Source organism: Sminthopsis crassicaudata, chromosome 1 (genome assembly GCF_048593235.1).
Source record: "Sminthopsis crassicaudata isolate SCR6 chromosome 1, ASM4859323v1, whole genome shotgun sequence".
NCBI classification, from domain to species: Eukaryota; Metazoa; Chordata; class Mammalia; order Dasyuromorphia; family Dasyuridae; genus Sminthopsis; species Sminthopsis crassicaudata.
The window spans coordinates 124,745,620-124,760,550 of record NC_133617.1 but is presented as its reverse complement, the minus strand read 5'-3'; the positions used below and the strand labels follow the sequence as shown (position 1 = coordinate 124,760,550).

Sequence of the window (14,931 nt, the reverse complement as noted above, 5' to 3'; positions counted from 1 at the left end):
AACAGGCAAACATAAATAATTTGAAAGCTATCAATTGCTCATGGGTAATCTAAGCTAATATAATAATGACAGTTCTGCTTAAATTGGTCTGCTTATTCAGTACAATATCAATTAAATTTCAAAAATATCTTGTTGAACTATAAAAAATTAGACATATTAAAAATCAAGATTATCTAGTGAAATAATTTTTAAAAATATATACAAAGGATAGTGACCTAGAAGTACTAGACCTAAATCTCTATTATAAAGCAGCAGTCATCAAAACCATTTAATATTGGCTAAGACATAGAGTAGTAGATTGGTAGAATAATTTATATATATATATATATATATATATATATATATATACATATATATATATATATATATATATATATATATATATGACATAATAATCACTGAAAATAGTAATCTAGTCTTTGATAAACCCCCAATCTGTATCTTCAGTGATTAAAAACATTTTCTTTTGAAAAAACAAACAAACAACAACAACAAAAAAAAAAAAACGCTGGCAAAACTGGAAAGTAATATGTCAGAAACTCATACCTAAATCTCATACCCCATACTAAAATAAGATCAAAATGGGTATGATTTGGGCATAAAGGGTGATACTATAAGCAAATTAGGAGAGCAAGGGATAGTTTACTTATAATATGTTTGGAGAAGGGAGGAATTTTTGACTAAAGGAGAACTAGAAAACATGATGAAAGGCAAATTGGAAAATTGATTACATTAAATTAAAAAGGTTTTGCACAAACAAAACCATCGGAAACAAGATGGAAAGGGTAATAAAAAGTTGAGAAAAGAGCTTTAAAGGCATTTTCTCTGATAAAGATCTCATTTCTAAAATATATAAAGAATCCCAATTGATAAATGATCAAAGGATATGAACAATTTTCAGATGATATAATTATGGTCATGTATAATCATATGAAAAAATGCTTTAAATCCCTATTGATTAGAAAAATACAAATGAAAACAAGGCAATCCCAATAAACTTTGGATAGAAAATGCAATCTACATCCAGGAAGAGAAATATGGAGATCAAATCTATATCAACAGTTTATATCAAAAGCTACTCTTTTTTTGTTCTTGTTTTTTCTTTTGTGGTTTTTCATTTTTGTTCTGATTTTTCTGTATTAACATGAATCATAAATATGTTATTAAAAAGTTAATATTCATATATAAAAAAGATAAAATACAATTCAGATGTGTATGTGGGAGAAATCAGTTTGTCAGTTGACTAGAAGTTGGATTGAAAGGAGAACATTTGAATCAGAGAAAACTATTTTGAAGGATAGTGTAAACAAAGGAATTTATTTTCATTTATTTATTTATTTATTTTTCTTTTTCTGAGGTTGGGGTTAAGTGACTTGCCCAGAGTCACTAAGCTAGGAAGTGTTAAATGTCTGAGACCAGATTTGAACTTGGGTCCTCCTGAATTCAAGGCTGGTACTCTATCCACTTCCCCACCTAGCTGCCCCAATTTTTTTCATTTAAAAAAAAAACTCTTTTGTTGAAGACTTTAAAAACCACATTAATTTCAATGGGGAAGACAGATTTTGCCAAGTCTGATCTTGCATTTATAAAGAAAAATAAAAATAATTAGGCAGAAATATCTGTTTTGGGGAAGAGAGGATAAAAGAAAGAATAGGATTGTATTGCTAGATGTGTTCAGGAAATATATTAGCTGATATAAGAGCATCATAACTACTTGATTTTATTTTGTCCTCATGTTCTTTATTGAGGTAAATTTAGATTATAATGGACAGAACATATTTGCTCAATAGGCAGTTAATATTAAAAATAGGTACAAAGACAGTAAAAAATTCAAGTTGCCAACCTGAATGAATTTGAAAAGATTCCTAATTCACTGTTAGCAATAGGCACACAGTGGGAATCAGATAAGACTCCTCAACATTAGACTCAGGTAAAAAGAAAATAGAGTCAAAAATGCAAATAATTTCATCTTCTTGTGTTGTGCCACAAGTCCCTTTTAATGTCCTCACTCAGTTTCCCTAATTGTCCTCAGTTACTCTGCCCCAAAATCATAGGCCATAATCATTCCCTCCTAATGGTAGTAGAATAAAGGTCTTATATATTCAGGCTATAATCCTTCCTTCTTAATATTTGATGTGATAAAGGTCTATCCATTTTAGATATCATTAGAATATCAGGAGCCTCTCTAGTACATTGGATCTAGTACATATTGTGTCATTCTGGTGCCTTCCCCCATTACTTAATCCTCATCCAGATATCTCACCCATTATGTAATGTTCTTGTTACCCTATAAAAGAATCTTGTATCTGACATTTGCTGCTGGATTCTTGGAGACTAAAGTATCATTCAGCCCTGTGAACAAACCGTGGATCCATTTGGTCCTATTAAATGTCTTCCTTTTAAATAAAATATTAATTGTTCTCTAATATCTATCCTGCCTCAGCTTCTCCAGCATTACACTTGTTGCAGGTTTTTGCAATCAACTGTATTCACAATTATGTGCTAAATATTTTAAAATTGTTTTCATTATGAAAAGATGAAATTTACCATTACATATAAAGTATACTTTAACAAACAGTCCATTTTTCTAAGTCTAGCATTAATTTTAAATAATGGATTTTCAGATCAATTTTCAGGTTAATGAAATGTTTATCTCCATTTTTTGGATGAATTTCTTAACCTTTTTCCATTTAAAAAGGATGTCACTATCTCAACTTCAAAGTTTAATGATATAATATAGAGTCCACTTTATCAAAGCTTTAATTGTATAATCTACAAGATTATCAGTTTTCACTGATTCTAGTATTCTAGTCAGAAATGACAGAGGTTTTTCTTTTTATGCTAAAAAAAAATTAGGAACAATTTCTCCTGATTGCTATAAGATTCAGTATTTTCAAGGAGATAAATTGTTTTTTTTTCTTTTTTTTAAATAAACTTTCAAATGGTATTAACACAATTGAGTAAATTATATAAGGATAGCATTTAAATAGATATAAATTTTTACATGCCAGTTCTTGACATGTATACTTAGCAGACAGAAAAAAATAACAAACTTTATTTTTATATATGTATCATTTAAAATACAGGATCATTAAATTATAGGCATGAAATACTAACTCATTGAATTATTGACTCAAAACTATATTAATTACTAAAAAATATACATCAAGAATAATAGAATGTGGGTCAGCAAGGTAATACAGTGGATAAAGTAACTGATTCTGGAGTCAGTGGAACCTAAATTCAAATTCAGTCTCAGCTATTTACTAAGTTTTGTGACCTTGGGTGAATCACTTAATCTTTATTGCCTCCACAAATAAAAGAATCAAAGTAGATCAATAACATGTTTTAATCAAGTGAGAATAGTATAATAATTTCAAGAATTTTTTTTCATTGCTAAGTTGTGAAGTTGTAGAATACCTTACTGAGAATTAAGTGTATGGACAAGTGCGAAGGTCCCGGCTAGCTCCTCTGAAGGGCTCAGAATAAGACCTTAAATGTGAAGGTCTGGGCTAGCTCCTCTGAAGGACTCAGAATAAGTCCTTGTCAAGAAAAGCAAAAGTCCTTGTCCCACGTTGGGCACCAAAATGTAATGTTCTGTATAATGTATATATATATATATATATATATATATATATATATATATATATATATATATATATATATGTATAATTCCTTTTTAAGCCTTTCTTTCAGAATTAATAGCCTTGTTCCTCTAATTCTTTCATTCACATAACATAATTACTCTTTTGACCTTTCCCTATACTGTTTCAAATTCACATTATTCTCAGTTCTATTGCAGTCTTTCTTTTGAACTACTCAATTACTAATGAAAATCTTAGACATTTTGTTTTCATTTCCACACATAAAAAGTAACAATGTCTTTATTTAGTATTTTGTAATTAGTCTTTGGTTATCTTACATTTTTCTTGATCTTCTATGTCAATTTTTTTTATTAAGTTTAGGTCTTTTGCAACAAAATCCTGAAAATCTGACAATTCATTGAAGATATACATTTTTTGTTGTTGTTGTCATTGTATGATTGATTTTAACATCTCTTGGTAAGATATTTTCAGCTACAACCTCAGTTCTTTTGCTCTTTGATATATAATGTTCCAAAACCTGTGATATTTAGGTCTGATGTGATTCTCATTGTGGCTCCAGTGTTTGAATTTTTTTTCTTGTTGATTATGATATTTTCTCCTTCAACTGGGAGTTTTGGAATTTGGCTGTTATTTTGTAGATTTCCCTTGTAATTTATTTTTCATATGGTGATTGATAGTTTTTTTTTTTTTTTTTTAATTTCTACTTTTGCCTCATGTTCTAACATTTTAGGACAATATTCATTGTTTCTTGTATTATTTCAAGATTTTTTTTTTGATTGTTGCTTTCAGGTAGTCTGATTAGTCCTATGTTTTCTGTTCCTACATATTCTCTAGATCAGTAGTTTTTTTCTTATGAGATATCTCACTTTCTGTTTTTATTTTTTAATTTTTTATCTTTTCTTCTTATTGTCTTGGCCTCTTATTACTTCACTGACTTCCATTTGCTCATTTCTGGTTTTCAAGTAGTCATTTTATTCCTTAAGATTCTAGAGATCTAGGAGGGGCAGCTAGGTGGCTCAGTGGATAGAGCACCAGCCTTGAATTCAGGAGGACCCAAGTTCAAATCTGGTCTCAGACACTTAACACTTCCTACCTGTGTGACCCTGGGCAAGTCACTTAACCCCAGCCTCAAAAAAAAAAAAAAAAAAAAAAAATATATATATATATATATATATATATATATATATATATATATATATATATATATATATATATATATATATATACACAGAGAGAGAGAGAGAGAGAGAGAGAGAGAGCGCTCTATCGGAAAGGGAAAAAGACCTACATGTGCAAAAAATTTTTGTAACAACTCTTTTTTAGTGGTAGCAAGGAAGTGTAAATTGAGGGGATTCTCATAAAATAGGAGTGGCTGAATAAGTTGTGATATGTGAATGTAATGGAATACTATTGTTCTATAAGAAATAATAAGCATGCTGATTTCAGAAACAAAACCTGGAAAATTTTATATGAACTGATACTGAATGAAATAAGCAGAAACAGAAAAGCCTTGTATAAAGTAACAGCAAAATTGTATCTTCTCAGCAAAATACAGTGATCTAAGGTAATTCCAATAGACTTGTACTGGAAAATGCCATCCATGTCTCCTGATAAAGAAGACTAAATGCAGATCAAAGCATCACATTTTTACCTTTTTTGTTTTTTTCTTTCCCATTGTAATATTTTTCTTTTTCTTTTGATTTTTCCTTCACAGAATGACAAATATGGAAACATTTAAAATGATTGTGCATATATATATATATATAAATTAAAAATATATGTATATATTTATCAGATTGCTTGCTATCTTAGGGAATGGAGAAGTAAGTGAGGGAGAAAAAAATGTGGAACTTAAAACCTTATAAAATTAATTAATTAATTAAAATTGAATGTTGAATAATAATAAAATTTATTAATTAATGTTGAATGTTGAATAATAATAAAATTTATTAATTAATTAAATAATTAAGAAGGGTCTCATTCTCCTTTTAAAGTAATATTTGATATACATCTTTATATATTACAGAGTATTAGCAACTCAATATATTTTATGTCTAAGTCCTTAGGATAATCTATTTTATCCACATCTATTAACATTTTCCTTAAGAATATATTTATCTTCATAGTAATCAATAAACACATATTTATTAAATGATTACTATCTGCTTTTGCTTAACACTATATCTGACATAGTAGAAATATAATAAATGCTTAGTGACTGAATACATATAATTGATTAGATAACTACTGATTGTGAAGTATAGTATAGTAAAGGATTGTTTATCTTGAATAACATAAGTGAAAGCATTTGAAAGACTATTTTGTGGACAAGAGATTGACTTTGGTATCTGCAGAGGAAGAACCCAAAGAAACATATATGACTTTGGAAGAGACAATATTTTCAGATCAATATAATTAATTCTAGTAAGCTTTTGTAAATCATAGAGGCAACATTCTAAGACTATATTATAGACAAGTTGTTGATCTATCTAGATTAATCTAGATAGATAGATCAAGGGAATGTCCATACAACTTGAGGTACTTAAGTGTACAAAGCAAAATAATGGATAAGTGATTTACTGCCATGTAAATTGCTCTTTTAAGTATTTATTGCTCCCAAAACATAACTAATTGCAATATCTCTTTTTAGATACATGGTCTACCTGGATATAACTAGAATTCTTCTGACTGCTTAGGTTCACTCTTACGAGATCTTAGCTATCATTTTGATACTGGAAACTGCGGCAATGGAAGTTCTATTTGTGATAGTTCTTATTTTTCTTTAGGGGGTGATAGTGGAAGAGAATGGGGGGAATTCATATTAAGAAATATTAAGTAATCATTTTAGTATGGAATTATAATTGGGCACTAATTTAGTCCTGGGAATATATTCAGGAGGTTTGTGTAGCTATTGGATGATTCTTCCTCTTGGCATTCATAAGCAAATTTGCTGCACTCCATATCATAGCATGAGCTGGTGAACTTTGCCACATGGAAAGTGACAATATCACTTTCTTTTGGCTACTGAGATAGAACTGGGAATGCATACAAAAGTTATTTATGTTGCCAAATCAATCTGAGTCTCTCTCTTTCTGTCTCTCTATCTCTGTCTCTGTCTCTCCTCTCTCCGTGTGTCTCTCTGTCTCTATGTATGTGTGTGTCTCTCTTTGTCTCTCTGTCTTTATCTCTCTGAATTTTTCTCTCTGTCTCAGTCTCAGTCTCTCTCTCTTTTTCTGAATTTTCCTTCCTTCCTTCCTTCCTTCCTTCCTTCCTTCCTTCCTTCCTTCCTTCCTTCCTTCCTTCCTTCCTTCCTTCCTTCCTTCCTTCCTTCCTTCCTTCCTTCCTTCCTCCCTCCTTCCCTCCCTCCCTCTCTCTCTCCTCTCCCTCTTTCTTTTTATTTCTTCTTTTCTTTCTTTCTTTCTCTGTGGGTCTGTCTTTCTGTCTTCTTCACTCTGTCTCTGTCTCCCTCACTGCCTCCCCATTTCTTTTTTGTCTTTTTCTTTCTGAAGAGACACTAATTACTAGAGCAACACACACCATAACGAAGATACTAATTATAACTAGCTAATTATATTATAAAAAAACACATAGGAATGAAAATTCATCTTGATAGTATTAGAAAAATCTACCCCTCAAAGGTGTCTCTAGGATCCTGAAGGTGGAGAAGTATTCAGCCATATAAATCAGAGATGAGAAAGTAATCCCTAGAGTTTATATAGGTTGCAACAAAATAAAAATATGCAAAATGTTACTAGAATCTACTATTAACCAAGCATCCTAAAGATCTGTTAAACTGTTTACTATTTCTTAAAACATTTCACCAGAGAAATATAGTAAATTTTAGTAGCTGGAACTCAATTAATGCAGTAAATGGCATTTTTCAAAAAGCAAAGAAGCAGGTAGAAAGCAAAGAAATTTATCTTTGATAAATAAATAAATAAATATATATATATATATATATATATATATATATATATATATATATATATATATATATATATATATGTTCCAATATATATAAGTTCCAACCAAGTTTACTGAAGTTTGGGAAAGTGTTATGCAATCTATTTGGGATGTTTTAGAAAATAATATGTGCTACTCTTCTATTTAAGAAGTTTCAGAATGACCTAATATAGGCATATGAGCAATTAAATATCCTGTAGAAATATAAATTTGAAAGACAATGGCACTATGTAGTAGAAAGTATGTGGGATCTGAAATTTAAAAAAAAAAAAAAAAAAAAAAAAAACAACCTTGGGTAGAAATATTAGCTCCATCATTTACTAGTACTGTGATCTTATTTAGACATTCTAGGTCTCTCTGTTTCCTCATCTATAAATTAAGGAATTTTGATAGATGACTGCTAATGACCCTTCTAACTTATCTCTTATCCCATAATTTGCCTTGAAGCAGATCCTTTACAATCAAATACAGTTTGAATAAAAAAAACTTCATAAATAATCACTCTTATCAAGAAAATATTGATAAAAAAAGAAACAAAAAAAATAGCTAAGCTTTTTTATAATACATCATAGTCATCTCAGGTACTGATTTCTCTTTTGAACTAAGTATGCCATAGTAATTTTCCTAGTTCAGTTTAAAACAACAAAAATAATTATTCTCCTAAAATATAAAAAAAAAAACTTTTCTGAGGGAAACATTTAAAATTCCTATTTTAGGAGCTATGCCATATTTATGTAGTTTTCTTGGAGCTAATTTGCAAACAATGATAACTTCAGTTTGGTGTAGGTTCAGAAATCAGTTTAAGAATGAAAAGCTAATAGGTAAATTCTTGTTTGTTTGTTTATTTTTTTTTTTTCTTTTTAATCTGGACCTCTGATTTTTTTGTATTAACAAATCCAAGTTAAGCAGACCATTCTATCAATGCAGCATTTATGTAGTAATTAGAAGGTAATGGCACCATGTTAAGTGCTTTATAATTGTGATTTAATTTACTCTTCCCAACATTCCCAGAAGGGAGATGCTATTAGTACCCCCATTTTGCAGATGAAGAAACTGAATGCAACAGCAGATGAATGACTTACCCAGAAAACTACTAAGGCTGATTTGAATTCAGGTTTTCTGGAACAGGTCTGGCAAATACCATTTAATATTTAATATTTGGTTACTGATTGGGCAATAAAAAAATTAATTGACTTTTTGATGTCAGATAGCAGCAGATATCAGAAGTCTGTATAATTCAGAGACCCTGTTCCATATTTACTTCACCATTCTGTCTTCAAAATTATTGCAAGAGGAAAAGGAAATTGACAGACTTTTTTTGGAAATTGGCTGAATTCTTTTCACCTCAGTAGGAGGCAAATACAGCATTTTTTGTTTGCAAGTGAAGCTTTGGATCTGAGGAAATAAGAAGCTTAGAAAAGATATTGTGTCTATCCTGGGCTTAGTATACATAAACATTTTAAATATTTTTCCTCCAAGAGGCTGATATAATTCCCCCAAGTTTTTAATACTTTTATATAGATCAAAGTTTCTTAAATATTGGATTATGAACCCATAGGAAGAATAAAAATGAGTGTGTATGGGGGGTAACAAAATTATGATTTGTTATCAGTTAATGTTAGATTTATATTCCCATTTTATACACTTATATACCTGGTATATGTAAAATTTCTTGGTCAAAAAGGGGCTAAGAGTGTAAAAAAGTTTAAGATGCCCTGATATATTACAAACATCACATTATTTGATACTCACAAAAAACCCTGGCAAATCTAAGTGCATGCTGTAATCCTCATTTTACAGTTATAGAAAATGAGGAAAATAGGGGTTAAGTGACTTGAGCAAAGTCACATATTTTGTAAATGTTTAAGACTGGACTTGAATTTAGTAATTTTTGACTTTCAAGACCACTGAGTAACCCAGTTGTTATGATGATGACAGTGAATAACAGAAGATGACATATAGTTTTTGAGCCAAAGTGAGTAGACCCATAGCAGTTGCCAAAATATTAATAAGGAAATTGGGAAGAAGAGAAAGTTTGAAAAAAAAATATAAAGAGAAATAAAAAATATATTTTTGACTTGCTGAATTTAAGATGAATATAAGACATAAAGTTTGAGATGTGAAGTAGGCAATTAGAAATGAGAGATTAGATGTCAGAGCTGGATCAATAAATCTGAGAATAAATTCAAATCATGTCCAAGTAAATGTGTATATGATTTTGCATATATACATGTACAAATTGATAGACAGGATGATTTCCACTATCTATTTTAGTCCTAAATATATCTCAATGGAATATTGAAATTAAAGAGATGGGTCCTAAAGAGGAGTTAGAATTCATGCATCTCAGAAGTTCTCACTTAGAACAAAGGACCAAGCATTCCTAATAAGGTATTTGTACTACTCTGCCAGAAGATATGAACTAGACTGTAAGTCTCTTGAGGACTTCTTTTTCATCATCACCTTCATTTAAAATAAGAGTATTGAAAGGCAGCTTGCTACAATAAAGAGAGACCTAGTTTTGGACTCAGGAAGTCTTGAATTACACACAGGACTAATGATTTAAATTCTTAGTAGACTAGATGACTGTCAAAGACATTCACAGAAAAAAAGGTGTTTTTGTATTTGGATAAGTAATTTCCTCCCTGGAAACTCTTCATTCTAATGAACTTGCAAATTCTATAAAATCCCCCTTGTCCCCACTTTGTTCTTGAATATCTGGCATGGACTGATCACTCAATTAATATTCAATGATTAAATAATTTAAACTTAAGTCATATTAGTTATATCTGAGTTTTTGTTTTCTGTTTGGGGTTTTCTTAGCAAAGATATTGAAAGGGTTTGTCATTTTCTTCTCTAGCTTATTTTTTTAGATAAGAAAAGTGGGGCAAACAGTATAAAGTGACTTGTCCCATAAATGCCTATGTGTCCAGGAAAACATAACTCCTAAGGATCTGAGATTACATTTGAATTCCAGATGATAAATATTCTTGACTTCAGGTCTAACCCACATTATCACTCAATATTGGCAGTGTGACTAGGTTCTCACAAGCAAAAAGAAAAAAAAAAACTCCATACAAGGAAGTACTACTCAATATTGATTTGATATATTAACATAGAGAAATTTTATGAGGCAGAATATAGAAAACAACAGCAACAAAAGAAAAAAATAAAAAACAATTATGCAATGGAAGTATGATACTTGTGATATCCCTTCCTTCTTCATAGTTTGCATAAAAATGCCATCCATAAAAGATTAATCTTTGACCTCGAAAAAAACCATTTCATACAAAAATTGGGCTCTTTGTGCATACTGATGGAGTAGGAAAAAACCTAGAAAGAATATCATTTGCTTTTGGGGAATTGGACTGGAAGCATCAGTATATTTTATATAAGCCACGAAATTATGGGTTCTTTTTGAGATGTAATCTAATAATATAAGTTGTTCTGAAGTGCTTATGCTAAGATATTCAGGTATCCTGATCTAGATATTAAGAATAAAAGCTTATGTTTCTATTATTTCTAGTACCACTATATTCTAATGCTGAATCATTCCTTCAGTGCAATGAGTTTTTATCTTTCTCTCAAAATATACTATTCTTTCCATAAGGAATCAGAACCTAATGAAAGAGTTCCACATCAAACTGGACCTCAGATTCAAAAGCTTTGGAAAGACAGAAAAGTGACACTAAACCCTTCCAATCAAGGGGGATTCAGCAAAGGATATTGTCTCCTTAATGCCAAGGAAGAATAGTCAGTGGTAAGATCAGATATGTTCTTTCCTATCTTTCTGATAGCCTCCGAAACACTGAAAACTGGATGTTTTAAAGGAATATCACTGACTTATGGGCATCTTTAATTGAATTTGAACCAAGAACAGAGTCCAAATATTCTGTATCTTATTTGGCAAGTATTGCCACATCACTATCTTCAACCATATGCATAATCTATTATTTTGCTCATCTTATTCTTCTTTATGTTTTAGAAATTGTTCATGTGCAAACCAAAGTTAAAGACATCTGAAAGATAACATAATAGAATGTAATTTTAAAATTAAAAACAATCCTGTTTTCATTTTTGTATTGTTGTTCACCTGTGTACTTGTCTGTAAAATCAAATGAATTGATGACCTCAAAACCTTACTAATATAAATCTAGCTAAAAATTACCAAGTATTTTCATTGATCTTAAACATTTTTGATAATAAAATTGTACACATACTTCCAAATAGCAAGCAGTAAAACAAAGTATAACCAAAATAAGACTCCATATAATAAGGTTACTGTTACTTACCAAACTCCTTGGGAACCGCTATAGAATAAACACAATTGTGTCCAACACTATAGTTTTTGGGATAGTTTGGTGATAAAACAGTGCCTTCAGAACCTGTTGAACGACTTCCACAGGGAGCTAAAAAGTAAAAATAAAAATAATATATGATATAATATGCCATAATGTAATATATTACATATTTACATCCTATATTAAATATAACCCCAAAACCTAATTATAATGTTTTTAAGGATAAAGAACTGAAAGGAGAAAATTTTATAACTATTGGATTTCAATAAGGACCATTTATTTTAATTTTTAAATAGGTGACCTATTGTCAATTATTTAGACATTTATTTTTTTTTAATCCATCTAAAACTTTCCTAGGATATTTCTTGTTGTGCTATGTAATAAATTAAAATTGGAAGTGATCTGTTTGAAAAAGCAAAGTATTCCTTTATTTACAACATAATAAATCCAATTCATCCTCTAATATGGGGAAAGGAATGGAGGGAAGTTCTTGGCACCCTAATGTTGTATTATGCAAAGAGGTGGAATATTTTCCCCACTATTTTGTTCAGGAATAAAGCCTTAAAATAAGCCTGGTTAAACAATCTCAAAACAAACAAACAAACAAACAAAAACAAAACAAAACAAAAAAAATGTGGCCAAGGGCAGGCAAACATGTAGCCAAACCAACAGTTTTCTTCATGATAATTCATATATATTACTAGTTGTCACAGAGAAATCAGAAGAAACAAAGAGGGAGGTTATGTCCTCAATCATAGAATTTAGACAATATTTTGGGAAACTGAACAAAATAATAAAAGTCTAAAGGAATTCTAGAACCAAAAATTATGGTACATAAATTTTATTATGTGAAACAGCTTGGCTAATTGATGTTCTGAGTGATTTTTTCCAGTTATGTAAATATGTAATAATTTAAAATGTTATATAAAAAGATTAGTACTCAGAAATAGCAGCTTGATGGGGATGATGATAATGACTATGGAATTCTCATCAGTCAATATTGTTTGAGATTGGACAAGTAGATATAATCTCAACACTGATATTTTATTCATCTAATAAAATCACTGAAGAGAGAATGATTCAGGAATGAATAAGATATTACTACTTCATATAAACACATTTTAAAAAGAACATCTAAAGCTTAAAATCCACAGCTTTTGAATACGCATGGTCAAGCCTTACAGATTTATTCAGGGACTGCCTCATTAAATGGCTTGCCCATGGTCATATGACTAGCTTGAATCAGAAGCAGGATATGAAATTGGGTCTTCTCCACTTTTAGTTAGGATACCTATTATAACATGCTACTTTTAACATTATATTTAGTACACTATTACCAATAACAAAAGTAATACTTTTCAAATGTTCATTAAGTGTCTGTTAAGACACTTATCTGGGGTGAGATATCTGTATTTCTCAAAATCATATAAGGATAGTGAAAATGATTTTGGTATAATGGATAGCTTTAGAGATAGTAAGCTAGGGCAACCAAGTAACACAGTGGATGACAGTTCCCGATCTGGAGTAAGAAATATATCTTCATAATGTCAGAAAAAATTATTAAACATATGCTCCATAGAAACCTTCCATGTCAACCATATAATACATGTGAATTTTGATTACAACATAAATAAATTTCTATCTATAGGAAGGTCTAATATAGAATATAGTACCATATCATGTAATTTTTATTGCTTCATGATCTGAAAAAGAAGCACTTACTATTTCTGCCTTTCTGCATTTGATTTTGAAGTTTTTATGTCATTATACATGGTCAATTTTTGTACCCTGAACCACTGAGCAAAAAGTATACTCCTTTCTATCTCCCTTCAATTTTCTCCAAAGGTCTATCATACCTAAATTTTCTAAAACTCTATTTACCTCCTTAACTTCTTTCTTATTTATTTTGTGGTTCAATTTATCTAGTTTTGAGACAGCAAGATTGATATCCTCTCCTTAGTATAGTTTTGCTTTCTAATTCTTCTTGGAGGTCTTTTAACTGCTCCTCTAGGAATTTGGATGCTATACCACTTGTATAGTACCATATTATGATGGTTTAATAAACAGATTTTGATCAAGAAAACTGGGCTCATATTTAGAACCATTGAATAATGAATTGACCACCACTCAAGTGATTAATCAACAAACACATTAAGCACTTATTCTATTCCCATCATTATGGATATAATGACAAAAATTTTAAAGGTCCTGTCCTTACCAGGAGTATAACTCTTCTGAGTTTTAATTCTATCATTTATAAAATGAGTAGAATTATAGCATCTGCTTGAAAGCATTGTTGTCAAGATCAAACAAAATGCCATATGTATTTTTACATAATTTCTTAAGCTTTAAATTGCTATATAATTAAGAGAAATTATGTCATGATTACTTAGCAATGAAGAATATATCTAATAGTTTATATTAACTTATAAATATTAATATTACTCATATAAATGATATATGTAAATAAATTGAAAATTTAATTAATAGCTTCAGTAGATACTGATCATTAGTTAATGACAATAATGAATTTTAATATTTCAAAAGACCCGAGGTCTGTGAGGAAAGGCATTTAAAAGGAAGTTTGAAGAAGTGTAGAGCTAAGATTGCAGAAAGTGACAAGGACTTGTTTGATCTCTACTAAGTTTGCCTCTTGTTTCTAAACAACTTTAAATATCACTTCAAAAGGAATTCTGAAATGACAAGACCCACAAAAGTATGAAGTATGAATTTTTCATGTCAAGACAACTTAGAAGGTCAGAGTGATAATAGGGTACAATCCAGTGCAGGCTGTGCTCCAGAAAACCAGAAGTAGGCCTTGGGAGTGATTGATTAGGCTGTGGCAGTAACACTTTTTAGAGCTCTTAGTTCACAGACAGAAAGGGGGTTAGACAAGTGATTGGAAGATTATAGGAGTCCATTTGCCGACCCTGGGAATAGGACTATGTTGTATTGCCTGTATGCAGATATAAGTTGCAGTCTAGAGTCACAGGCCCATGGTGAAGACGAGCATTAGCAAATTTGAGCTTGTAGTAGCAGGGACTCAAGGGCCATGGTCACAG

At 30.3% G+C, this 14,931-nt stretch overlaps 1 protein-coding gene across 1 annotated transcript in view; it reads right to left on the bottom strand.

Annotated features, from left to right (window-relative positions):
- CSMD3 (CUB and Sushi multiple domains 3) overlaps positions 1 to 14,931 on the bottom strand; it is a 1,577,676-nt gene that overhangs the window by 311,668 nt on the left and 1,251,077 nt on the right. Inside the window, 1 exon segment of the mRNA XM_074266680.1 lies at positions 11,861 to 11,977. Within this exon segment, the coding sequence (XP_074122781.1) occupies positions 11,861 to 11,977 (117 nt within the window).